A 25962-nucleotide genomic window follows, 5' to 3' on the forward strand; every position below is an offset into this window, starting at 1 on the left:
TATGTCGGAATCGCTGGCAAAATGACAGCCGTCCGCTCAAAGCATACCTCGAATGCGATGCGTGGCAGGCGGGTGTGCAGCGGGCGCAGGTTGGTGGAATATCCTGAGAGGGGGTCCTGGCGGCGGGCGGCGGCCTGAAGGGCGGCGAGGTCGGGAGGGCAAGGGCGGGCCAGGGAGGTTGAGGAAGGCCGCCATTTGTAGAGGTGGGCTCAAAGTAAAGGGATTGCCACGGCAACGCAAGACTTACACGCGAAATGAATCGCAGTCGAATTAGTCCGAGGGAACACTTGATTATCCTCGCAACGACCCCTGGCCACCCAGGCGGGGTTTCTCCTCCTGCAGCAGCTGCGGCAGACAATCCAATCTAATGCCGTGCTTGTTCTCCTTGTACCTCGCATCCAGCGCGGCACGCCAGAAGGAGATCTCCTCTGCTCTCTCCGGCGGGATACGCATCGACCCAGGAAAGAACACGCTCAACAGCGCGGTGCCAACGAGCGGGTATCTCTTTTCCACTTGCTTCAGCGTTTCGGACACGTACCGTGCCCGGATCACCTCGACCTGCTTGATGTGGATGCCGAGAGCCCCGGGCGAGCGGCGGACTCCGGCGGCAACGAGGTTTTGGATGCTTCCAACGAGGCCGATGCCGAGCAAATCTGGGCATGTCCGACATTAGCCAAGGGCCCGGGGCGGAGGATCAAGGGCAGACAGGAACGCGAAAACAAGAAGACAGACAGCATATGCTGAGTGGAAAGGAAGAAAAAAAAAGGTCTGCAGTAAACCTACACCATGTATGCTCCTTTATACCTGCCACTGTGATGAGGAACAAGACCCAGAGCGTCGCCAGGACGGTGCTTGCCACCCTGGTGAGTCGAGTGGCGGGCGCCATGCGGGTGCCCCGTGCCAGCACCTCTAATTTGAGGCCCAAGCCCTTCTTTCCCAGGATGACCATTGCGCTCCGGCTACCGTTGCCCTCTGTGATGGCGGCTGTATCACCGCCTGCTTTGGGGCAAGCCCATTTCTCCCGCCGCCACTGGGGGAGTGAGCCGCCAACCGAAGCCAGCAGGTTGCCGGCGGCAGTGACCATGAAGATGTTCCACGCACCGTTCACGGCCCACGGGACGGCCGCGACGGCCAGCTGAAGGACCATGACCACGATGCCTGAGTACCATACCCAGTCCAGTGTGGGGACGCCGTGGGGCGCTGGCGGGTTGTCGTCCACCTCAAACACCGTGACACGCAGCGCTTCGAAGTGCTTTTGGTTCGCCTCGCCCGTCCCTTTTCCAAGCTCAGGGGGCGCCCGCCTCTCCTTGTCGTGACTATCCGACGAGATGTGCTCTTGCTCATCTTTCATCTCCTCGTCAAGGCGGTCATTGAAGTCGCGTAGCAAGCGGCCGAGCACCCAGTTCCTGGCCACCCGGGAGTGGCCGCTATTGGTGTCAATGACCACGAAGCTCGTTTCTGACTCGGGCATGAGGCGTCCATCTGCGACGGGGAGAAGCTGGTTAAACCGATGCAACGATCAGGGACGCTGAAGGAAGGAAGAGGGAGGGGGATGGGGACGCACCTCCAAAGCTCGAGAGCAGCGCGCTCACCGCATAGGCCACCCAGCCAAAGGAGAAGGCAACCGGGGTGATGGCGCGCCCAGCCAACTGCGCGATGGCGCGCTGGATGACATCCGGGCCGAGGAGCAAAAGAACGGACAGGATGTCTCCTGGGTTCCGCCATTGCGATAGCATCCAGCTCGACATCGCAGTGGTGCTGGAATCTGTCATGTCGGCGTCTCGGCCGAGCACATGGGTGGCCGACGATGATGCCAGGGAGGCCAGCCATATCGGCGCCATCTCCGGTCCTCTTCGGCACTGCGGGCTAGGGACAATTTCGGCTTCCACGGGACGACGACCGTGCTGAGGCGTTTCCGACCACTGGACGCGGGGGCGGTCAGCCGGTGACAATGGGCTGCTTAAGCAGTACGGTTCCTGCTGTATACAACCTCCCGAGCCGGACAAGCATGTTCAGGAAAGGCGGGCGCGGTTTCAGTGAGAGGACCGTCCGCCCGAGTGTGGCTGGGGCGGGTGCAAGAATCGGAAGACCGAGGCGCTAAGGTACAGTACGTTAGGAACACCACGGCTCCAGCCTCTGCTCCCTTTAACTATCGCATCCCGCTCATGCAGTGCGAACCCTGATATATGCTCCGGGAACTTCCATCTTGGCATATGGCAGGTAACCAAGCGGGGACCTAGCTGAGCCTGAGGGAGAGCAGGCTCGAGGAAAGAAACTGTCTCCGGCACGTCACAGGACCCTGCGTATGTCTGCTGCCAATCAAGCACCGACACGTCGGACTGCATGCGAGCTGAGTGCTGGGGTGGGCTGCAGTACATCCATGTATCAACCGAGTTATGCTCACCAGGACACTAGCGCGTTACACAGCGTCAACCTTCAACATTACCCAGAGCCTTGCTGCGCCTTGGTCACACCATTGAAGCAAACCGCTCCCTTTGTCTTCAAGGATCTGTCTTCAAGGTTCTCTCCCGCGCCTTCGTTTCCCCTCCCCCCTCCCTCCCCGGGGTTCTCCCCACCCAAAAACCTTGCCATTGTACATCGCTCAAGTGCTGAGTGTGCGGATTGGAGTGGCGAGTATTAAAAGCCTTGGCGCCATTTCATGAAGTTTATCTCCAAGAGTACCTAGTTAGTAGAGAGCAAGCGTCATCGGGTCTATCGCACGTTGAACTCTGACACAAGCCCGCAGCGGCCACAGAAGACGGTGGTTTCATCGAACTTATATCGCGCCAGTGCCAGTGACATTATGCATTCAACCGCCTAATATCCATTCGCCTCGCCTCTCCCTACATCGCTTCCAGCACGACAGTCTCTGCTTACGTTCAGCCATTTTCCCCCAAGCACGTTCCCCCAAGCACGGTCCCCGTCCTGCCCCGGCGTACAGTCAAATAAATACCTCTCAGCAAGCTCTCCATCACAGGCCCCACGCCGCAAGGATCGCCAGGGCCAGGGCGCCAAGCGCGCCCCCCTGGCAGCGGAGCGGCTCCGCGGCGCCCGAGCTCGTCGACGTGGCGGCCGCCCCCGTCGCCGTGAGCGAGCTCGCCGCGACCGAAGTAGCCGACAGCTGCGGCCCCGGTGCGCCGAGGGGCGGCGCCGAGACGGCGCTGCCGCTGAAGATGGCCGTTGGTGACGTGGCGGTGCTCGCGTCGCCGAGGCTGACCGTGGCTGTTCCACTCCGTCAGCGGATTGTATGGTATGGCAACTGTGGGTGACGGGAGAGAGCGGTGGGGGTATTTGCGGCACGGGAAATGGGAGGGAGAGAAGGTAAAACGCACCGGTGGCGGATACCTGGGTTGTCGAAGGCTGTGCCGTGCACTCGCCTGTCGAGGACGGCACGGCGTCGGTGCCGGTGCCGATGGCGATGACGTTGCTGCCACAGTTGGCAGCCTGCGCCAGATGGATATTGTTGTTGTCCTGGTCGTAAACAACGTAGGCGGACCGCAGGAACGGGGTCCCCAGGATGGGAAAGTCTGTGTCACCAATGAGCAAGACCAGGTTAGACGTTGAGTGTCTGAGCCAGTATTCCGGCAGTACTAGGAGTAAAGAAGGCGAGTACTCACTCTGATTGTCAACTGCGATCAGGAGGTAGCACTGGTCCCCGCCTTTCCAGATCAGTTCGGAATAGGGCACGCGAATCACCTTGCCGCCGAAGGTGAAATCGACGGTGCCGGGCGCGCCAGCGTTGGCGCAGTCCACTAAAAAGGTGCGACTGCCCGGGTCGTACTGTGCCCCGGAAAATAACTGGCTCACCGCGACGACCACGGCGGCTGGCAGCGTGATGGTCGTGGTTCCGCTGTCGAGAAGCACGGGGTTGGGCGCGATGGACGACGTGTGTGACACGCCATCCGGCGTCGTTATGCCAACGCCGGTTAGTTGGACCCAGTAGCTAGGGGTTGCCGCCATCAGCTTGCTTGATCTTGCTCTAAATACTTGTGACTCACAAAGAGGAAAAAAAAAAAAAAAAAAAAAAGGGGGGGGGGGGGGGGGGGGGCGAGGTGCGGCGGTAGCGGCATCCGTGTATGTACACCCGCCTTGACGGCAGTCACTCACCCGTCGAGGCCGGTCGGTGTTGCGGGACGAGTCACTATGGGGACCTTTGCCAGGGCGCCGATGAACTTCTTCGTGTCGACACCACCAAAGATGATGGAGCCTATTGACAGTAAACACTTGGGCCAGGAGAGGGCAACGGGGAGGATCCATTCCACCCGTCGCCGTGCTTACCACTTTTATCACCAGCAGCCTGCAGATCCAAGCTGAAGGCTCGGCTTGCGATGAGCTTTTGTTGGACCATGCTGTCGAGGACGTATGAGTATGGCGGGGTGCCGCCCAAAAGCGGAGGTGACAAGCCCAGAATGCCGTAGCCCAGGTCCCTGCTTTGGATAGCGATTCCGAAGATTTGAGGCTTGATGGTGGCAGCTGTGCCGCCTCGTTAAAGACGTGCGCCTCTCTGGCCTTGGAGCGCTGGGATAGACTTACTCCCGACGCCCAGCACGTCAGAGACATATTCAACAAGGGCGGCGCCAATGCCATACGTCAACTGGTTTGCGAGGCCGAGGTCTCTGAAGGTAGAGCTTGCCGCCCACGCAAACGGCTTGATGTTCGAGCACGCCGTCATCAAGCCCGGCGAACCGGCCGTCGCGCAGACGGGGTTGACCCACGTGTCTGGGGAACCGGTGTCAACCGCCACAGTGATGGCCTGCGGCGGCGTTCCGATCTGCAGGTCAATCGTGTAGACAGTGCGCGTCTGTCCTAGGCTACCTACAACCTGCCGTTTGCCTGGGCGCAGAGCCGGAGGGTCGACGCGGGCTGTGAGTTCGGCTCGGAGGAAGCCCACCCCTCGCGCTGCCCCCGGGCTCTCGCCTGACGCGAGAGCAGCGGCGAGAGGAGGCGCCGTCAAGGCAAAAGAGAGTATGATGGGCAACATTTCTGCGAGAGCTGTGACGCCGACGACTGTATCGCACAATCGTTAAGGCTTTGGTGGGCTCAACTCCCATGTGACGCTTGGTTGCCTTTCGAAATATCTGTTGTCAACGCGGCGTCAGAGGGCAGAATTAAGTACGACAAACTGAGAGCAACGAGCGCCGGGGGTTGGGGGGCCAGTAGGTAGGTGGCCCAGCTGAGAGCAAACAACCTGGAAGGCTCTGCAGAAGGAAAAGGCGGTTGCCGACCAACCTTTTGCGGTCCCCCGGCCAGCTCTATCCCTCTTTAGGGCCCATCGCAGCTTGCTCCGCATTGATCAGCATCTGCGGTGCGACATGAGCTCCAAATGCATTGACATCGGCGACATGTATTTGGTTCGCACTGCGGTAGGCAGGAGGCCACTGCATCCTTACCTCAGCCGCACGCGTGCGACTCGAGGCAGGCCGCCATAAGCGCCCGCGAAATCTTTTTTTACCCTCCTCTGAGGTCGAGGAATGCATTCATCGAGCCTCATTTCGCCATGTCGGACCCGTGATATATCGCATGATTGGCTAACAATGAAAGTTCCAGCAGCACACACGGCAATATCACGGCATTAGCGGCACACTGTTGTGTATGCGACGAGGAAGAATTGCACTCCAACGCTTGCTGATTCGATGTCTTACGGAGCGAGGCGGCCTGTGGGAGTGAGCGGAAGACGTGATGTGAGCTGTAACAAATGATGAATGGTGGTGCGTCCGGTAGCTGCACAGAGGAGTGGCCACAGTCTCGCCCCCCGGTCTCCGGTAGCTCGGGTGCCTCGGATGAGGGCGGGGGACAGTCCGGTCCAGCTCCGGAGACGTGCTATCTCACAGAAGAGCTGGTCTGAGCTCTCGACACGGCCCTGAGTGGGATCCTGAATTCGGTTTGGCAGGCAGGGACTCTCACTCAGGAGGGATGAACTGCTCCTCCCAGCTCAACTCTCCCGAGTTCCCGCATACTGCTCCCCGTCACCCGTGCCAAAACGCGTCTGCTGCCGACAGGTTCTCCTCCACACGCGCCCAAAACGTTCTTCGAGATGGAACACCTTCCAACGCCGCCAGGCTCACGGCCTATCGACATCCCTTACCTAGGGGGTCCAGAGTTTGAAGCGAACATGTCCGGGTCGGACGACGTTCTGTACAATTTCAAGAGCTACTGGGATCGCACTGGCTGGGCTCGCCATCCGCTGACGGGCCACCTCTCCTTCCACGACCGACGGCCGGAGGAGATCGCCCAGTCACTTCAGACGTCGCTCTACTTTGGAACTCTCATCTCCATCTTTGGGAGGGTCGGAATACCGGTTCGTACCCGAGACTTTCTCTCCGCATCGTCGCCAAACGGCGAGGTCTTTGTTCGAACCACCAAGCTGCCCCACCTCGTCGCGGACTGGCTCCGGCGCGAGGGCGTCTCCAGCGAGCCAGCAGCGGTTGGCGACGTCAACGACCCCAGGTGGCAACGGGGTCAAAACATTATCGAGATGCTCAACTGGGCCTTTTACTACTTGAATATGTACAGTCGTGAGACCCAGACCATGGCGAAGGTGCACAAGGAGAGAATGCAGTTGGTTGAACTGTCCATCAAGGCGATGGCCGAGAGCCTCTGCTCCGTGGCCTCTGCGATATACGGCTGCGAAATTCGAGTAATGCCGTCCTGGGGGTCAAGTCCTGTGCTGGCCGCTCGCCTGCGCGACAACGGATGGTGCGACAGCGACTCGCCGTTCTTCCCCGAGTCCATGACCCGCGCTTCCGTCAGCGCCGACTACTACTTTGGCGGGTTGCGATGTCCCCGAGCCCGCGGAGACCATTCCGGGTGTAGCACCGCCATCTGCAACGAGTACTGCCGTAAGATCACCCCCGGCGACTATGAGCAGGTCCATACGGCGGGCTGCCGTGGGTGCAAGTCTGAGCTGGTCCCCGAGCAAGCCATCCACCTGGTCGAGAAGGGGCAGGTCCCGGTCCTGCAGTGGGACGGCGACACCATACACGTCTCCGCTGGAGATGACACGAATGCATACGTGACGGTATCCCATGTGTAAGCCATAACCACAAACGGCCGCCCACGCCGCTTTGCAAATACCTTCCGTGCGCTCCATGGACTTTGCATGGCTAACGAACGAATTCGTCGCGCAGGTGGTCCGACGGACTCGGCAACAATGACAAGGAAAATTCGCTTTGGGCCTGCCAACTGTCCCGTATCCAGTCGCTGGTGAACGAGCTGGGCCGTGGCATGGAGATGCCTGGGGCTGGGCAGGTCAGGGGCGAGGACGGCAACCGGCTGGTGCCGTTCTGGATCGACACCCTCTGCGTCCCGGTGGGAGACGAGAACCGCCACCCTGGAGGCAACCGTACGCGCGATCTGCGTAAGGAGGCCATCGGCCAGATGGCAGACATCTACCGCCGCGCTCGGCAGGTGCTCGTGCTCGACTCATTTATCCTTTCGCTTCCGCGCTCTGCCGACGTCATCGACAAGTACCTGCGGATCCACCTCTCGAACTGGCACCACCGGCTGTGGACTATGCAGGAGGGTCAGCTGGCTCGGCGCCTCGTCTTCCAGTTCCGTGACGGCGCCGAGTCCTTTGAGGACATGAGGCGAGAGGAGATGCGTGCCTTCGACCGCTATGCACCACAAAACCTATGCTCACCCCTCCGGCTCCTCTGCGCCGTCGAGCTCGAGGCCTTTTACGCGGGCGCGGAGTTGGGGGCCGACGCTGGCCGCGACGTGTCGGCGCGCATGCGATCGTGCGCCCGCTATCTCCGCAGTCGCGAAACCAGCCGGTCCGAGGACGAGTCCGTCTGTGTCGCCAACATCCTCGGGCTGCCCGCCGCGGAGGTCCTCCAGCGGGATGGGGCCGACGCGCGCATGGCCCGCTTCTACGATCTCGTCGGCCGGTTCGACCCCCGCATCATCTTCCACAACCACCCCCGCCTGGGCCTGGACGGGTACCGTTGGGCTCCGCGGTCCTTTCTACGCCAGCTGCCCGATCTCATCAACGTCCGTGACACGGGATTTCAAACGACCCCTCAGCTCTGCGCGCTTCTTCCCAACGGCGGCGGCCTGCCTGTCCGGTTCGGAGGGTTTGAGTTCAGCAGCGACGCCCTGCCTCGACCCGGCTCGCCCAAGCTGTTCAAACCTATGACAGATGGCCGTGGGTGGGCGCCGCGATGGCCGGGGGATACGAAGGTGGCATGGTTTGCGTCCACGTACGAAATGGTTGTTCAAGACGTGCTAGAGGAGACGCCGCCCCTTGGTCCTCGCCAGCGATGGGCAGTCATTTTGCCAGGAGTTTTGCAGCGAGACTACCTCCCCCCGCCACCGTTCCGGGCCATCATGGGCATCATCGACGCCGATATCCCGGCATGTCCAGCCACAGCCAAGGAGATACGACGGACCGTCTGGACCAGGCCAGAAGGCAACGTCCAATATCCGGCTTATACCGTGCCCGGCAGGATTCCAGTGCGTTACGTTTGCCGCGTCGAAATCACTCTGGAGGGGCCGGAAACGGTCCCGCAGGATGCCCCTTTCATTTGGGTCTGGGCTTATGGCCGCCAGCAAGAATGGTGCATACGCTGAGGCCATAGCGGCCATGCCTCACCTTGATGCCTCTTCGTGTGTATGCGCGTGTGTCTCTGGCTCCCCGACCGCGCGAAGAGCTGAACACTATGTCTCCTCTGCACTACCTATTTCCTCGTTTCCGCTTTCTACATGCACGAAAGCCTCAATGTAAGGTGCCTTACCTACCTCTATTCAGATAGGGAGTCAGAGTTCAATCCCCACACAAACCCCATGTCATTTGCCTGGAAGGCAACACAAACTTGCTTGTATGCTTAGTAGCGGTATGCCATGTCGCTGTGCTGTCATGGCCAGCGCAAGCCACGGGTCTGCGTGACCAAGAATACCACACTTACCACGCTCTTGGTAGTGCGGCCTCTGTGGGCTGCGTACGGGCTTCCCCGGCACTATTCGACGGAGCGGTCTGCCTGCAGGTCTTCTTGTCGCCTTCCACCTTCTCCTGAGTTCGGGAAAGCTGATCCCTTCCCGACGTTGAAGACGTCCATGAACAAGTACACAGAGCACCGCGCTGATGGGCAGCCCCCATGCTACTAAATCAGCACTTGCTCCAATTTGAGGGCTGGCCTTGTGCTCCCATACTTGGTCTCTCGCACCGAGCACAGCCATTCACCGCATTGCAGGACTTGCTCTCTCCCCCCACCCCCCCCCCCCCCCCCTTTTTTTTTTTTTTTTTTTTTTTTTTTTTTTTTGATACAGCACATTATGGGGGCCCGGGCACCCCTCTCTTTCTTTCCCATCTTCTTGCCCTTTTCCAAGGCCGCCTATGCACTTGTATTCCGCCCAGTCATGTCATTTCTCATGCCCTGTCATTTCCATCTCGGCCGAGTGCATCGAGTCAACACGGGCCGGGAGAGCAAGGCTGGACTCAAGTGAATACTCAAAGGTGAGAAAGGAACTTCTGGAAGCGCTTACGGCGGATCAGCCGAAACTAAGTCCACAGCATCCCGCATGAGCTGAAAGCCGGGATGGGTTGCACGGTTGACTAGGTACTGGACCTGAGTGGCCTCCCCCCGCTCAAGGCTTTCGTACAGCCTTCAGATTGGGTGGAGAGCACCCGGAGGTCGGTCGGGTTACGCTTCCTCGTACCGCGACCAGTTAAAATCCATCGACAATCAGATATAGGCATCGTGCCTACACACCTGGCAGGCAGGTACAGGTTTGTATCGGCCCTATTCAGGAGAGAACGAAGGGACACAACACCCTTGCAAGTGCTTGCGGATGGCTGCCTCACTTGGTGCAGCAGGCTTTTCCCATTTCGTGCTCCCAGGTCCTGCCCTTCCTCCCGCTGAAGACGAACCCCTTAAAGACCCTTTCTTGGTCCTTCCTGCCTAAGCCCAAGGTTAGGCACTCAGTTCCTATCCACTACGGTATCCAGATTCGTCCCAACTGAGCCTACCCGACCGCCCCTGACAGAATGGATCAAATTCTTCACCTAGTCAATGGACACAACGGCCTCCTGCTCGCCCTCAATAGCGCGCACGACGGAGTACTCGGCAAAGCATTGGACCGGTCAGACGCAGACGAGGCGCAGGCCTTTCGGGTGACCTCGAGTGATGCCTCCGGCGAAATCCTCAAGGTGTACGGAAAGCTGAGGTGGCTGGCCTTCAATCCTGGCAGCACCGTGCACGCGGTCCATTCACGTGGCGCTGCTTCGAAGTGGCACGTCAGCATGGTTGAGCCGGCGTAAGTCTTTCTCATTTGATCCGTTTGGTGTCCAAGCCATATATGGCTGGGTGCCTAGGTACCTGGACACCTAAGGGATACACTTACAGGTGCTGACTCCCACCTGGATGTGTACCTATAGGCACTATTTCTACCTGAAGACTGGAGACGGCAGGTGCCTGGCCATGCATGGACACACCGTCAAAGTGGAACCGTTCACCGGGAGTGAGAGACAACAGTGGTGGGGCATCTCACACCGTAACAGTGCCGAGCTGATTGGGAAGGTGGACGAAATTGAGGGTTTGGGAGACGGCGGGAGTGAAAGTTACCCCGGCGGCTCGAACCCCCCCGCTCCCCCGGTGGATTCTGGAAACATTTGCGGCAACCCCATGTGTGGAAGAACCTTCATTTGCGCTGCGGACTACAACCGGAGAGTCCAGCCGCTGGGTTACCCGGGTGTCTAGTCGAGCCAGCTATCATCTTCGTTCGGGAGAACTCTTCGTTACTGTGTAGCTTGATCATTGGCGGAGACAAGTGCAAAGCAATGGATATTGCAAAAGACCACACGGTGAGGTGGCAGAGGACCGTTGTTTTCCCAGAGAGCCCCTTCACCCCGGCCTTTTTCTCTCCTTCACTCTGCTTGGGTAGCTCATCTTCCACCGCCCGCCACAGTTAATACACTCCACTTGCTCTGTATGTCTGTCTCCCCACACAACTAGAAACCACTAGCCACGGTAGCAACACGTACGCGTGGAAGCGTACGAGTGGCAAGACGATGGCTGACAGATTCATGAAGGCTGCCTGTTCGAGAACCATGGGAGAGCTTCCGGGAACTGATGGGTTTCACGGCGCCTCACCACTCCGATATCGCCGCAAAGAACTGGTCCATCCAAAAACTCGGACTCACGCAATATCCGCTTTTCTGCGCAGTGACAGCGGAACACGCTTACCTCCCTTACCTGGACCCTCCCCAGCTGCTCCCTCTGCCGCCGCTTCTCCACCCTCCTTACCACGTAACCGCCGTATCCTAGCGGCGAGCGCCCTAAAGACGACGTCGATATCTCTACTCTCGCCAACGTCCTTACCTACCTACGCCAGCTTGTCGGCCACACGGGCCAAGATAGTGAAAGGGGAGAGACGTCACTCTGCCGAACTGTACTCGGAAGTATCAGGAGGATGGCCAGGCTGTCTCCAATGATGTACTATCTGAGGGCTAGCAAACCAACTGAGAGCAGCCGAAGCAGAATCGCACACTGACTATCTTCACACCGTCTATTATTTAGGGTACATAGTCCCAGGGTCACCGACACCGTTGGCAAATACAGACCGACAAGATAGATACTACCTTACAAAGCAAAACGCAGACGGAAACATCTCGGGTTCACCACCGTGCGCCACGGCTAAATATTCGATGAGATACCCGGCTGGATCTTTTCAAGAGTAGCTAGGAGCTCGTCGAAGAACCTCCCCTGGAGCGGCTGCGCGCACTGCCTGAAAGCATGGCGCGAGGGGCTGGGTCAAGCGTTGCTAGTTAGCAGCCGACCCGAAGTGATGAGAGGGAAAGGGGGAAAGGATAGGGGGATGAAATATACTCACGTCTGGACGTGGCAGTTGGTCAGATACTGCCCGTTGCTCTCCTCGCCCGCGTCGCACAGCGCGTGGTACAGCGTGCGACTGCCCTCCTCGGTCGTGCGCGCGAGCAGCTTCTCGGCGGCCCGGCTGCCCAGGCCGCTGGTCTCCCGCGCGAGGTTGCTCACGCAGTAGCTCGGGTTCGGCGTGTTGATGATGATCAGACGCCCCTTGTCCTTGTCCTTGTCCTTGCACCGCTCCGCCAGCTCGCGCACCGCGTACAGCACGAGCAACTTGCTGAGCGGGTAGCGGCCGGCCATGTCGGCCTTGGCCGGGTCGTCGAGGCGCGGAATGATGGGGCCCTCGGGCGCCAGCTCGGCCAGCGGCGCCATGTAGTGCAGCGCGCTGTTGGGGATGACGAAGCGGGCCGGGCGGCCGGTCTGTCGGGCCGACTCGCGCAGCTTGGGCAGCAGCAGCAGGCAGAGCAGGAAGGTGCTGATGACGTTGACATTGGGCGTCTTCTCGTGGCCCTCGCTGAGGCTGAACTTGCGCGTCATGATGCCGGCGTTGGCCAGCACGCCGTCGAGCCGCGGGAGCTGCGCGGCGCGGCGGGCGAACGCCTTGACAGACTCGTAGCTGTCCATGTCCAGCGGCCAGACCTCGATCGACGCGTCGTCCCGGCCGGTGGACTTGAGGAGGTCTTGCTTGGCGTCGTGGCCTTTGCTCAGGTTTCGCACCGCCATGATGAGCTTGCCCAGGCCGAGGCGCAACAGGTGGCGGCTTGTCTCCAGGCCGAGACCGGTGTTGGATCCCGTCACGATCATGACCTGGTTGGGCAGTTCTGGGTTTCCTCGTGGGACGGGCAGCTTGACGAAGAGGTTGGAGAATATGGTGGTGGCGGCACCGTGGGCGACGGAAAGGGCAGACATGTCGGGCGGGGATCTGGTCGGAGTCTCGCTCGTGGAGCGTGGGGTGGAGGAATAGGGGCTGGGGGATGGAAGAGGAACGGAAACATAATACGGCGAGAGTTAGTGTGGCAAGTGCGACCAGCGCCATTGATATATGCATCGAGACGCGCTTGGGCGAGGAATCTGAATGCTGATTCCTTGCATTGTGCCAGAACAGGCGGACGTATTATGTCCGGCGCTTGAGGCATCATCGGAGCCCATGCAGTGTCTCAAGATTGGCAAAAGAGTTGCTAGTCTTCGGCTAGTCAGATCAATGACCCCACAAGATTGTTGTGGTTCTCAAACACCAGGTTAAAGTGGGTCCAAATGGCTGCACCGTACACCCAATTTGACAGCAGTACGCAACGCATTGCCATCAGTGCCATCAATATTGAAGCTGTAGATACTACGAAAAACGGCCCAAATGGCCATTTTCTAGTGTTTTCGAGTGCTTGTTGATGTTTTAATACTTCCTTTTTAGGCGATTTCCTCTATTGTATACGTCGAAGGCGCTATACGTACTACGTAGGCGAGCAACGCCTATAACAACGCCTACAACGCCTACTATAATATAGGCATATAACCGTTTAAATCATTGTATTGGACACGAATTCGAAGCTCTTGATGTATTTGGCAATATCCTGATGATGGCGTATTGTTTAAATACTTCCTTTTTTTAGCGTTTCCTTCCTATATCGCAGGCATCGCTAGCACTATAGCATTGTAGCTGTATCGCTAGCATCGCTAGTATCGCTTGTATCGCTAGTATCGTAGGCATCGTTGGTATCGTGGCATTGTAGCTACATCGCTGGTACTATGGCATTGTAGCTGCATCGCTGGTATCGTAGCATTATAGCTATATCACTAGCATCGCTAGCATCGTTGGCATCGTAGACATCGCTGGTATCGCTTGTATCACTAGCATCGTGGGCATCGTGGTATTGTAGCTATATCGCTAGTATCGTAGGTATCGCTTATATCGTTGGTATCGTGGGCATCGCTAGCACTATAGCATTGTAGCTATATCGCTAGTATCGCTAGTATCGCTAATATCGTAGGCATCGTGGCATTGTAGCTATATCGCTAGTATCGCGGTATTATAGCTATATCGCTAGCATCGTAGGCATCGCGGCATCGCTTATATCGCTAGTATCGCGGGTATCGCTAGTATCGTTCGTATCGCTAGTATTGTAGGCATTGTAGGCATCGCTAGCACTATAGCATTGTAGCTATATCGCTAGTACCATAGTATTATAGCTAAATCGCTAGCACTATGGCATTGTAGCTATATCGCTAGTATCGTAGGCATTGTAGGTATTGTGGGTATTGTAGGCATCGTAGGCACTATAGTAGCAGTCGGTATGACGGTCTACGCCCTAGATATTGAACGGCGGTCGGTACGGCGGTTAGCGCCTTAGATATTGAGCAACGGTTTGGCAAAGCGGTCGGTATAGCGGTTAGCGCCCTAGATATTGAGCAACGGTTCGGCAAAGCGGTTGGTATAGTGGTTGGCGCCCTGGATATTGAGCAACGGTTTAGCAAAGCGGTCGGTATAGCGGTCGGCGCCCTAGATATTGAGCAACGGTTTGGCAAAGTGGTCGGTATGGCGGTCGGCGCCCTGGATATTGAACAATAGTTCGGCAAAGTGGTTGGTACGATAGTTAGCGCCCTGGATATTGAGCAACGGTTCAGTAAAGCGGTCGGTATAGCGGTCTACATAGTGGTCGTCGCCCTGGATATTGAACGGCGGTTAGCATAGCGGTCGGTATAGCGGTCGTCGCCCTAGATATTGAACGGCGGTTGGTACGGTGGTCAGCGCCTTGGATATTGAGCAACGGTTCGGCAAAGCGGTTGGTACAGTGGTCAGCGCCTTAGATATTGAACAGCGGTCGGTATAGCGGTTAGCGCCCTAGATATTGAGCAACGGTTCGGCAAAGCGGTTGGTATAGCGGTTAGCGCCCTGGATATTGAGCAATGGTTCGGTAAAGCGGTCGGTACGGTGGTCTGTGTAGCGGTCGTCGCCCTAGATATTGAACAGTGGTCGGTATAGCGGTTGGCGTAGCGGTTATCGCCCTGGTTATTGAACGGTGGTCGGCATAGCGGTTGGCGTAGCGGTCGTCGCCCTAGATATTGAACAACGGTTCGGCAAAGCGGTCGGTACGGCAGTTGGCGCCCTAGATATTGAACGGCGGTCGGCATAGCGGTCGGCGCTCTGGATATTGAACGGCGGTCGGTATAGCGGTTGGCGCCCTGGATATTGAACGGCGGTCGGCACAGCGGTCGGCGCCCTGGATATTGAACAACGGTTTAGCAAAGCGGTCGGTACAGCGGTCGGCGCCCTAGATATTGAATAGCGGTTGACATAGCGGTTAGCGCCTTGGATATTGAACGGCGGTTGGTATAGTGGTCGGTACGGCGGTCTACGTAGCGGTCGTCGCCCTAGATATTGAACAACGGTTCGGCAAAGCGGTCGGTACAGCGGTCGGCGCCTTGGATATTGAATAGCGGTCGATATAGCGGTCGGCGCCCTAGATATTGAATAGCGGTCGGTATAGCGGTCGGTATAGCGGTCTATATAGCGGTCGTCGCCCTGAATATTGAACAACGGTTCGGCAAAGCGGTCGGTACAGCGGTCGGCGCCCTGGATATTGAACGGCGGTCTATATAGCGGTCGTCGCCCTGGATATTGAACGGTGGTCGGTACAGTGGTTAGCGCCCTAGATATTGAACGGCGGTCGGTATAGCGGTCGGTACGGCGGTCTACGTAGCGGTCGTCGCCCTGGATATTGAACAACGGTTCGGCAAAGCGGTCGGTACAGCGGTCGGCACCCTAGATATTGAACGGTGGTCGGTATAGCGGTCGGTACGGTGGTCTACGTAGCGGTCGTCGCCCTGGATATTGAACAACGGTTCGGCAAAGCGGTCGGTACAACGGTCGGCGCCCTGGATATTGAACGGCGGTCGGCATGGCGGTCGTCGCCCTGGTTATTGAACGGCGGTCGGTATAGCGGTCGGCGTAGCGGTCTTCGCCCTGGTTATTGAACGGCGGTCGGTACGGCGGTCGGCGCCCTGGATATTGAACGGCGGTCGGTACGGCGGTCGGCGCCCTGGATATCGAACTACGGTCAGTATAGCGGTTCGGCATAGCGGTCGGCGCCTAGGATATTCAACAGCGGTTGTAGATATCGTAGTTATCCTGGCTATCGCAAGCATATCGTAGATATCGCAGGCACTGTAGTATATAGGCGTTGCTCGCCTACGTAAGGTGTTTTAGTGGGCCCAACGTACGCAATAGAGGAGATGCCTAAAAAGGAAGTATCAAAACATCAACAAGCACTTGAAAATACCAGGAAATGGCCATTTGGGCCGTTTTTTGCAGTATCTACAGCTTCAAATTCGATGGCGATGGTTGCCCACTATTGCTACTGCTGTCAAATTGGGTGTGCGGTGCAGCCATTTGGACCCACTTTAACCTGGTGTTTGAGAACCACAATGACAGACACCACGCGGCGACGGGGATAGCTGAAGCTACGGGGATAATATCTCCGCTCCGTCTCCGCAGCTCCTCTGGCATTAACTGAGACATTGTCGATTTGCGACTGTCACCTTCTCCTTTGAATTTCTCGCCATGGACTCATCCCCCTATCCGAGAAGAATAGAGAAGAGGAACAGACCTCCGTTGTCCTGCGAACCGTGTCGCACCCGGAAGTATGTCCCTGGAATGGATCAACGAGGGCTGGGCTTCGTGGCTCATCAACCTTTCTCTCCAGGTCAAAGTGCAACCGTGCTTTGCCTTGTGACAGCTGCACCAAGCGGAACCGGGCATCATCATGCCACTACGCGGCGAACGTCAAACCCAGCGAACCCGGCGTCGTTAAGAAGACAAACCTTGCAGAACGACTGAGGAATCTAGAGACTCTGGTCTCGTCATTTGTGGCCCAGGACCTTGTTGTCCAACCGCGGAAGCAACCAGAAGGTGGCAGCGCCGTGAATGCCCCAGCCGTCCCCGGGATTCTGCGCGAACCGCAGATTCCCGACAAGCCAGCTCGGCATGACAGTCGCGAGAGCAAACAAGAGACGGGGCTGGAACCGGAAACGCCTCGCATACGGCAGACTCATGACGGCCAGGTCAACTACGTCGACTCCAGTCACTGGCTGTCGATATTGGAAGACATTCGAGAAGTCCGGGAGCACCTATCGCCGCCTGGGGAACTGGTTGCGCAAGACACTCCGAGCAGCGCTGCGCCGTCCAGATGGGAGCTCGAACCCGAGGCCAGGTCCATGTTGGGCCTGCCCCAAAGTTTAAGTCTTGATGAGATCCTCCAATCTCTCCCGCCACAACCGGAGTGTGATAGGTTGCTTTCTCATTACTTCAATTCCAGGTTCCAAGTCTTGGGTAAGTCGTATTTATCTGTCGCGCAACACGGCCAAGCGAGAGGCTCATCGAGGACGCCAAACCCAGGCATTGTCCACCCACACAAGTTTCAAACAGAAGTAAGTGGTTCCCAATCGGCCAATATTTGTGCGGATGCCTGATATCCATCGGCGCGGCTAACGTACAGCTCATCATAGTACACGAAATTCTGGGAGGCGCCGTCCAAGGCCCCAGTTCTCTGGATTGCCCTGCTGTTTGCTCTCCTCAGTACCGCAACGAATCTCCTCCGCCTGGCAAGGGCAGGTAAGCCAGATGATTCAACGCTTTTACACGCAAGACCGCTGCAGCAGCGGACAGTGGAATGCCTGGTCCTCGGCGGATACGCCACGGCCAACGCGTACGCCCTCGAAGCCTTGATCCTCCACACCCAGAGCCGCTTCCTGAGCGATATGCACGACGGGTCCCACGTGCATCTTTGGTTCGCCATGGGCACGATCATCCGCCTGGCCATCCGCATGGGCTACCACCGCGACCCGAGCAAGATGCCCGGCATCACGCCCTTCGACGGCGAGATGCGGCGACGCGTCTGGCTGAACATCTTCCAGCTCGATGCCCTGCTCTCCTTCCAGATGGGCTTCCCCAGCATGATACCCACCGAGTGCTGCGACGCGCAGCCGCCGCGCAACCTCGAGTACTCCGACTTCTCCGTCGACACGGACGTCCTGCCGCCCTCCCGGCCCCTGACGCACGACACGCCGGTGCTCTACATCATCGCCAAGGCCGACATCATGGCCGTGTTCAAGAAGATCGTCGCGCACACGCAGTCGCTCGCGTCGCCGACCTACGACCGGACGATCGCGCTCGACCTCGAGGCGCGCGCCGCCTACGCCCAGCTCCCGGCCATCCTCCAGCGCCGCGACGTCGGCCGCAGCTTCATGGACCCGGCCAGCCGCATCCTCGAGCGCTGCACGCTCGAGCTGCTGCACCTCAAGAGCCTCGTCGTGCTGCACCGGCGCTACGTCAGCTACGAGAGCACCGCGACCACGACCACGACGACGAGGCCGTCGGTCGCCGCCACCACCGCCTCGCGCCGCGCCTGCGCCGAGGCCGCGCTCGACATCCTCGCGCGCCAGGCCGACCTGCACCGCGCCGCGCGCCCCGGCGGCAGGCTGCACGAGGACCGGTGGATGCTGACGTCGCTGACGGTGCACGACTTCCTGCTCGCCGCGATGGTGCTGTGTCTGGACCTGTCGGTGCGGCTGTCGGAGGGAGAGGGCGGCGGCGCTGCTGCTGCCGCCGGCGGTGATGACGGCCACGGCGACGGCCACGGCCACGGCGATGGCCTCGCGCGCAGGGAGTTCGCTGCCCTGCAGACCTCCCTGCAGGTCTGGACTGAGACCAGCGCGCTCTCGCCCGAGGCGCTCGTCGCGGCGCTCGCGCTCGAGCTGATGATTCGCAAGGTGTCGGAGAAGAATGGCGGGCTTCAGGACCGGGGTGGTGCTGCTGCTGCTGCTGCGGCTGCTCCGGCGGCTGGTGTTGATATGCCGGCTCTCGGCAGCGCGGAGCTGCCGTATGCGGATCTTGTGTCGGAGGTGATTGACGGCGCGGAGACGCCGGATTGGGTAGGTCACTTCGGATGCTGGCGTTGTGTTGGGATGCCGTGGCTTTGTTAACCAGTGATATAGAACCTCCTGGATCAGTATTTCCAGCATCCAAACATGGAGCCGGCAGGGCCGTACGTGGGGACTTGGAACGGAGATCCGAACTTCCTTCTACACTTTCCGGACTCAGGACCATGAGGTCAGGGTAGACGTTGGGAACAGAGGCCGCGAGGAGGGACCGTGGATACTTTGCTAGTTGCTACCTCATACTAAGAGCGGTGAATTCTTGATTCCCCATTCGAGTCCGTCGCCGCCGCGGACTGTTGTCACCCTCTTGCTATCTGCGGCTTCTGCCGGTAATCAGTAGTTCCTGGGGGGCGTGCAGTTCGTGTACGGGGTAGAACTCGGGTTTGGCTGGTGGAAGCTGTCAGGGCCAGGAAGTGAACAGGGACGGATGGACACGGGGACTGACCTGGGGGTATTTGCAGCACTCCCCGAAGATGTAGTTGCTGCCATCGCATTCGTACGTGGCTGTTGCCGCGCCGGCCTTGGTGGTATTGGTTGCGAACTTGCCTTGAACAGAGGCACTATGGTTAACTGATACTGCGAGCTGCAAGTGTTCACTGTTGGGTACAACCTACCGTGGATGCAGACCTGCTCCAGAGGGTCGTATGCCTGGCAGCAGGCGCCCCAAGTGTCGTCCTGGCAGTTGAAGGTCCAGGCCGCGGTGACGCCGGTGGCAAGGAGGCTAACGACGGTTACGAGCTGCATCGTTCTCATGGTGGCTGTCACTGCATCAAGAGGCGAAGTCGAGGAGGTAGACGGCGAGTTGAATAGTCTAATGAACCGAAGTTGGCAACCAAGAGCGAGTGAGACATGACAGGAGTCCAGAAAATAGACGGCGGAGCAACCAGGAATAATATAAGCCACTCGCTTCCGCACGAGCAGTTTCACTCATGCTCCTCACCACACTCTGGGGGCCGGTGGTTGTTTAGCGCGAAGCCCTAGTAAGAAGCGGCTGAACTTGGCGCCGACCGGTCATAATCATGACCGCCAGTATTGCGACGGCACATTCCTAGACTGCGCCGATTTAGACTGTCAGAGAGTATCTCATTGGACATGGCAGTGCAGGGTCCGTGTTGACATGCAGGTTTCTCGCGTTCAAGCGAGCCTCTGGCAAGCCACGGAACTTTTCGTATTTCTGTTGCAATTGCGAAGGTGCCGTTCTCCCGTTCGAGCATGGCGCTGCGACGGACCGCTTCGCCTAATCGCTGGCCAGCGCGCCGCATTGTAAAAAGAGGAAAAGGTGACAGAGACACGGCATGGGACCCTCCGAAGTGTGAATCTGGACAGCCCCTTTCCCCTCTCTTGCCCTTCCTCTTACTTCCCCAACATCACGCCGAGGGCCGCCTGATCATGAGCGGCAAGAACTTAGAGGAACCTCCATCACATTCATCGCCACCTACCGAGCCGACCGCTGAAGAAAGGAAGTCAAGGAGGAAACGCAACTGTCCACCAACCCTCATGGAGGCGCCGACTCCTCAACTGTCCTTCTTCAAATTCTGTCTATATCCAACCGGCCCCGATCCTCCTGTCTAGCAACGTTCGGAGGACCCTTGCAAGCAGAATAGCCTAGGAGAGTCGGGAAGTCCACCGACCCCCAGCGTCCCCGCCATCACCCCAGCTGCTGTTATTTTCCGAACTTTCCCAGGCGCTCCTTCAACATTTTCTTGTACAGTACACCTCCAGTTCTTCCTTGCGCTTCTGGGCCGATACCGCAATGCATCAGCAGCTTGACAATCCCGACACACCATCTCCAAGCTTAAGGAGCTCTGGGGTGTTGACTGTTGACTGATTAAAAGCCCAAGTTTCGCGTCAAGCGGTTCGAGGGGCCTAAGATCCGCGCCTAGCACTTCATCGTTTATGGCATCCTCAACGACGGAGTCAGCTCCGCCAGCCACATAGACGGATTTATTAAGAGCTTCAGCGAGTTTTGGCGGGCCATGGTCGTGGATATTCCTGAGATGTTCGTGTTGTCAAGGCCATATATCCATGATGAGCCGTAAAAGACTGGCACTCGCGCCTCAGAACCTCAGCTAGCTTCCCTTATGCCGCATAATTGTCCACTCCATCAGGCTGCCTGCCTATTCCCCAATTCACAGAAATATCTTTTGACCCCCTAAACTCTGGGCAGGTGGACGCTAGAGCAATGAATGTCATGACGTTGGGTGAAGCCTTTACGCTATATATAGCGGAGCGACGGCCTCTTATCCTTCGTGCAGCTTCAGAGCTTTTCCCAAACGGCTTACATCTTTGGTCTGCTCTAAATCTCCGTTTTCAATCCGTACGTTCCAACGCCCCAACCCATCACCAAATCGGGCAGCATGAGCAGCGTCGGGCCAAAGGAGCTACAATCACGCGAAGCTGGAACATATACGCACTGACCCCGCCAGCTGCAGAGCAGCAGGTTCATCACGCTTATCCCGGAGTTGCTTCTGGCTGAGGCCGATCGATGTCTCCTCGGTTATATGGGTTTGCTCCCCCTAGAGCAGTCTCATTGACCAGTCGTGCGTGGTATAGCTGGCCGTGTGTTGAACTTCAGAGCCGTGCTTGCGCAAACCCCAGAGCTAAGGCCGAACCTCAGAGACAGCACTTATAAGCCACCAAAGCCACACCTTGCTCGTGTGAGTTCTAGTACATAAGGCCGAAAGCCGAGGCAGAGTATCGTCACATGGCCCGCGCGGAGAGGGAAGTGTGGAGCTAAGTACAAGACCCTTGACTATACCGCGCCACAGTAAGTGGTGAAGCGAAGCTTAGCAGGGCCAGGGCTAGGGCCAGAGCCGATGCTACCACCGCTGCCCACTACCTTAGTAAGTGCGTAAGGGGGGTTGGGAGCGCTCATAGGCTCTCTATAGTTATCTGTGAGGATCACAATAGTAGGGTACCACCAAACTGTATATACCTACGAGGCATCAGTTCAGTAGGACTCTCACAATATAGGAACTTTCACGGGATTGGGCTTCTGTTATAGCCGATCATAGGCACCACAGCGTCACACAGAGTAGGCCTAAAGTAGGTCGGGCATACATAGACTAGGTACATTCAATTGAGGCGCTACGCTATACATTTTTACTATACTGCTAACCCTAATATAGGTACGTACCGCGATATCCTCCAAAGGTCTAAAGGCCAACCTTAGGAACAACGTAGAAGCCTATCGGATTGACGACGGGGCTTTGATCCTCTGACCATCTCCCCCCCTCTAGCTAGTAGCCTCGCTACCCAATAACTCCGATGCTAAGATGTTTCTATATAGCTGAAATACACTACGTTAATTAAGTGAAATTGCTAGAGGGGAGTCTATAGAAAATGCTAGAAACCGTTGGGCCTAGTTGTATCAACAATAGTACCCTATATATAGATGGTACCTAATAGCGTAGGCAATATACTGTAGATTATAGACAATGTACTAGGTAGTTGTTTAGTTGATAAAGCCTATTATCTTAAGAAATGCTACTACTTACATTTCTAATCAGTTATTATAATGTAATACAACGTAATACAATATAATACAATATTATACCTTCTAGGTTCTAGGTACTAGGTCGGTTCCAAGTTGTAGGAGAGAACCTATAGACATTATATCAGTAGTCGCCTAGGCGTATAAGACGGATAATCAGTGTCTAATATATAAATATACCTAGCATTATAGGAACTTGACCTTCTATAAAATCTATAGCTTATAGGAATTACCCTTAGTATCTATACGATTATCTACTATATAAATATTAACTAGCGAGACTACTATAATACCTACAATATATACCTCTGAGTTGTATATAATAGGTATATCTAGTAGGCGGTGCCGAGTCTTAGACTCCTAGACCTCTATTAGTACAAAGAAAGTATAGCAATCATTCTCAAGGTTGTAGGTGAAGATAGTATTGATATAGCTAAGCTTATCGTTGTAATACTATATATAATCGCCAACGAAATATACACGCCAATACTATTGCCTATTAAGTAGAGAGTATACAATCTATTAGCGTCACCCCTAGACTAAGGTATATAGTAGCTTGCCTAAGCTAGCTAGAATCTACCTACTAGTCTATAAAGCCGATCTTCTTGCTCTATTGTATCTAGGAATTACAGGTCTATAGTATAAAGATGTTCGACAGGCTATAATCCTAGCTATATATTATGTAGAGGGCTATGGTAAATCGGTTTAAGAAGTCTTGCTTCGGCTAGATTGGTAAAGGCGTATCAACGTTAATAGTATAGTAGATCTTCTATATAGCTATAGCGGTTAGATAGCCCGTTATACTAATGTCTATATAGCTAAATGCGCAACTGCCTAAGAACAACTCGTCCTCAAGCTCCAATTAATCGATTACTATATCTTATAGCGCTTATTGGTCTACTTTCAGCAGGATCATATTAAATAGGCTAAGGCTCGCTTATTAGATATATACGAGTTAGCTAGTAAGCACTGAGTTATAAACGTAGCCTTAGCGAAGGACGAGACAAACGGTTTATTAGACGTTGACCTTCTAGAACAATATAGGTTCGATATTCTTAAGATCTATTTTATACACTTTGTCTTTAAAAAAACTAAAATCTCGTCAATAATGCTCTTAGGGTCGAAAATGATAATAGTGAAGTTCGTTTTATATAAATCGGCTAGGAATATAGTATTTTTAGGGTTTAAAAGGTTTCTACTTAGGGCTAAGTGTAGAAGAGGGTAGGGATAGTAGAGCGAGATTTATATAACTAAGCTATATAACACCCCTTTTCCAACCTCTATAAGGACTATCTTCAATGCTAGTTAAATAACGTTTTCCTAGTTCTATCATTATAATAGAAAATACCCTAGTTCGTATATAACGACAAGATGACGTATATATATATAATAGCAAGATGATATATAACTAAATAGGACTTACCGGTAGTAATCCTCACTAAGCAACGTATAAACGTTGGCTAGGTAGCTATATTCCTTCGCAATGTCATTATAATGAATACCCAAGTAGATGTTTAGCTATAATATATCGGTGATCTAGCTCAGTTTTTCGTCATTGAACGCCTTGCTCTTCCACTTGCCCTTGCCCTTCTTCGCCGCTAGTATAGTATTCTCCTCTTCTAGTTTAAGCCAATGTATCGCATCTATAAGTATCTATACAGTGGCCAAATTACTAGCCTAGCTAAATTGCTCTATACGTACCTTAAGTATATAAGTGAACTTAGATTCCTCTAACATAGCTATATATAGCCGGTCTAAGAGGTCAGATATGTCGGTACCTATGTCGCTAGCAACGGAGGCTTCGTAGGCGCGGCGACGGCTATATACTAGATCTTCTATATACACTAGGACCTTGTCTTTGCTAGCAAGAGAGAAAGGAGATACCTAAATATATAGCTACTAGTATATAATGCGAGAACGTATCGCAATATACTTAATATAGATATAATCTTCTACATTGTTTAAATACCCTATTAGGACGCTATTGCTCTTAGCGAAGGCTATATATACGTAGACAATATAGTCAATGACACTATCTCCGCTAAGGGCTAGGTAAAGGACTACATTGTTCTAGAACTTAGCTTAGATATAATGCTCCTCAAGCTAGTATAATACAAGGCAGGAGGAACAGGGGGGTTATGTGACCTATGTGTCTGTGTACGTAGATTAGATAAGGGTGCTCTACGCCCTGCGTTGCAGACTTTGCAACGCTAGGCCCATTCGGCAGGCGGTGTACGTATATATATTCTGCTTTGCAGACATATATTTCTTAGCGTACTATCGCCCAGATCTTCGATCTACCACTATTATTAAGCTACATCTTATTATTCTATACATTTACGGCACTTCTCTACATCAAGTGGTAGCTACGACTTTAAGATCATTGACCTAATCATTCTTTTTATTATCAATCGACTAGCTTATATAGCGGCTTTGCCGATAATAGTAGCTGGTTGAACCCTCGCTTTCTTTGTATAGCGACTTGACGAGGTCGATAGCGTTGGAAGCACCTAATCCTATTTTCGAACGATAGTTCAGTCGAAGAGCCTCGATTATATAGCGGTTCTACCGATAGCGATTACAATCTTTAGCTATCGATCGATTAGTCTATATAGTAGCGATCGTGATTGCTAATAGCAGTGGCCAATTAACTATCTAGTTCTTTTTACGTAGCAGCGACGGCCAATAGCAGTTAGAACACCCTCCTCTTTAAACCGATAAACCTTTTACTAGGCCTTTGTTAACTAGTATTATATCAATGATATGCCTATTCGACCTAACTTCTATAGTTTAAATTAAAGTGATAATTAAGATAGCTAATTATAGCTATAACACTCGTTTTTGTACCTCCTCGCTAGCGAAGCAACTCTCTAAGTACGACGTTGCTATGTCTAAGAAGATTAAGGAGACGTTATATACTTTGTATAAAGGCTTTATTCCTCTAGCTCTAGAGCTACCTACTCCCTAAAAGCGTACTTATTGTAATATCGATATTAGCTAAGATAATTACGATAATATACAACTAGGCGATAAGCTATTCTTCGAAGACGCTTAGAGCGACCCTAAAGAAGCTAAAGACATTCCGAACTTCCTAGAGTATATTAAGGTTGACACTAATTAGCCTTTTATCAAGTAGCTTAGCTAGACTATTAACGAATATATTACTTTATTTAAAGATACTATTGCTATAGTTAATTAACTTTAGGCTAATGTCGTTGAGATTTAATCTATATTCGATAGGTTAATAAGCTTTTACAACTACTTTAAGAACCTACTAAAGCTTATAAATCAACTCTAGATAGCTATTACCTAGACTAGAGAAATCGTCTAATAAGTTTAGTACTAGGATAAGCTCTTCGTTTAATATATATATAATATAGACGATTAGCTAAATAAGATTGATAACGCTATTGCCTAGCTAACTGCTAAGAACCGATTAGCTAATTCTATATTGGCTAAAGAGCCTCTATTAGCTACTCCTATATCGACTATAGAGCTATAGCTATATACTCCTTCGATTCGAAGCTACTACTTAGTAGCAATAGCAGCCTCTCTAATAGAGAGCCTCTATACGCCTCCCCTAGTCCAACCTATATAACCTTATACGTAGACTGCCTTTCCTATTCCCCTAGAGGGCGTCGACATCGGTATAGCCTATAACCTAGCTATAGGCACGCTACCAGTGTATCAAGCCTATATTATATACCTTAACAATTTACG

General features: G+C 54.7%; 6 protein-coding genes across 6 annotated transcripts; 3 read left to right on the forward strand and 3 right to left on the reverse strand.

Annotated features, from left to right (window-relative positions):
• Positions 1–447: 447 nt before the first annotated feature.
• Positions 448–1751, reverse strand: THITE_14002 (uncharacterized protein; the record flags this gene model as incomplete). Its single annotated transcript, XM_003654738.1, has 3 exons — positions 448–653; positions 784–1482; positions 1565–1751. Coding segments are annotated over 3 exons (1092 nt in total), but the record flags the coding sequence as incomplete, so codon positions are not given.
• A 1597-nt stretch (positions 1752–3348) lies between these two features.
• Positions 3349–4981, reverse strand: THITE_2022936 (uncharacterized protein; the record flags this gene model as incomplete). The annotated part of the gene is made up of 5 exons (XM_003654739.1): positions 3349–3527; positions 3618–3943; positions 4108–4207; positions 4279–4473; positions 4534–4981. Coding segments are annotated over 5 exons (1248 nt in total), but the record flags the coding sequence as incomplete, so codon positions are not given.
• Positions 4982–6112: 1131 nt separating this feature from the next.
• On the forward strand, positions 6113–8568 carry THITE_2089960 (uncharacterized protein; the record flags this gene model as incomplete). Its single annotated transcript, XM_003654740.1, has 2 exons — positions 6113–7029; positions 7128–8568. 2 exons carry the CDS (start codon positions 6113–6115, stop codon positions 8566–8568), a joined length of 2358 nt encoding a protein of 785 aa, XP_003654788.1.
• Positions 8569–9982: 1414 nt separating this feature from the next.
• Positions 9983–10694, forward strand: THITE_117309 (uncharacterized protein; the record flags this gene model as incomplete). Its single annotated transcript, XM_003654741.1, has 2 exons — positions 9983–10251; positions 10373–10694. The coding sequence occupies 2 exons, from the start codon at positions 9983–9985 to the stop codon at positions 10692–10694; spliced, it is 591 nt and encodes a 196-aa protein (XP_003654789.1).
• Positions 10695–11360: 666 nt separating this feature from the next.
• Positions 11361–12985, reverse strand: THITE_2117996 (uncharacterized protein). Its single transcript, XM_003654742.1, has 2 exons — positions 11827–12985; positions 11361–11742 (listed from the first exon to the last, which is right to left on the reverse strand). The coding sequence occupies exons 1-2, from the start codon at positions 12726–12728 to the stop codon at positions 11631–11633; spliced, it is 1014 nt and encodes a 337-aa protein (XP_003654790.1). The 5' UTR covers positions 12729–12985; the 3' UTR covers positions 11361–11630.
• Positions 12986–16374: 3389 nt separating this feature from the next.
• Positions 16375–18794, forward strand: THITE_2050737 (uncharacterized protein; the record flags this gene model as incomplete). Its single annotated transcript, XM_003654743.1, has 4 exons — positions 16375–16454; positions 16517–17142; positions 17209–17240; positions 17319–18794. The coding sequence occupies 4 exons, from the start codon at positions 16375–16377 to the stop codon at positions 18792–18794; spliced, it is 2214 nt and encodes a 737-aa protein (XP_003654791.1).
• Between the last annotated feature and the right edge of the window lie 7168 nt (positions 18795–25962).

The sequence above is a fragment of the Thermothielavioides terrestris genome, chromosome 3 (assembly GCF_000226115.1).
Source record: "Thermothielavioides terrestris NRRL 8126 chromosome 3, complete sequence".
NCBI lineage: Eukaryota > Fungi > Ascomycota > Sordariomycetes > Sordariales > Chaetomiaceae > Thermothielavioides > Thermothielavioides terrestris.

Excerpts from the sequence above, each read along its gene's own strand:
- THITE_2117996 (XM_003654742.1), bottom strand. The coding sequence starts at position 12,728 with ATGTCTGCCCTTTCCGTCGCCCACGGTGCCGCCACCACCATATTCTCC. Across the intron at positions 11,743-11,826 it reads ACCAACTGCCACGTCCAGAC|CCCCTCGCGCCATGCTTTCA; the intron begins GTGAGTATATTT and ends CGCTTGACCCAG.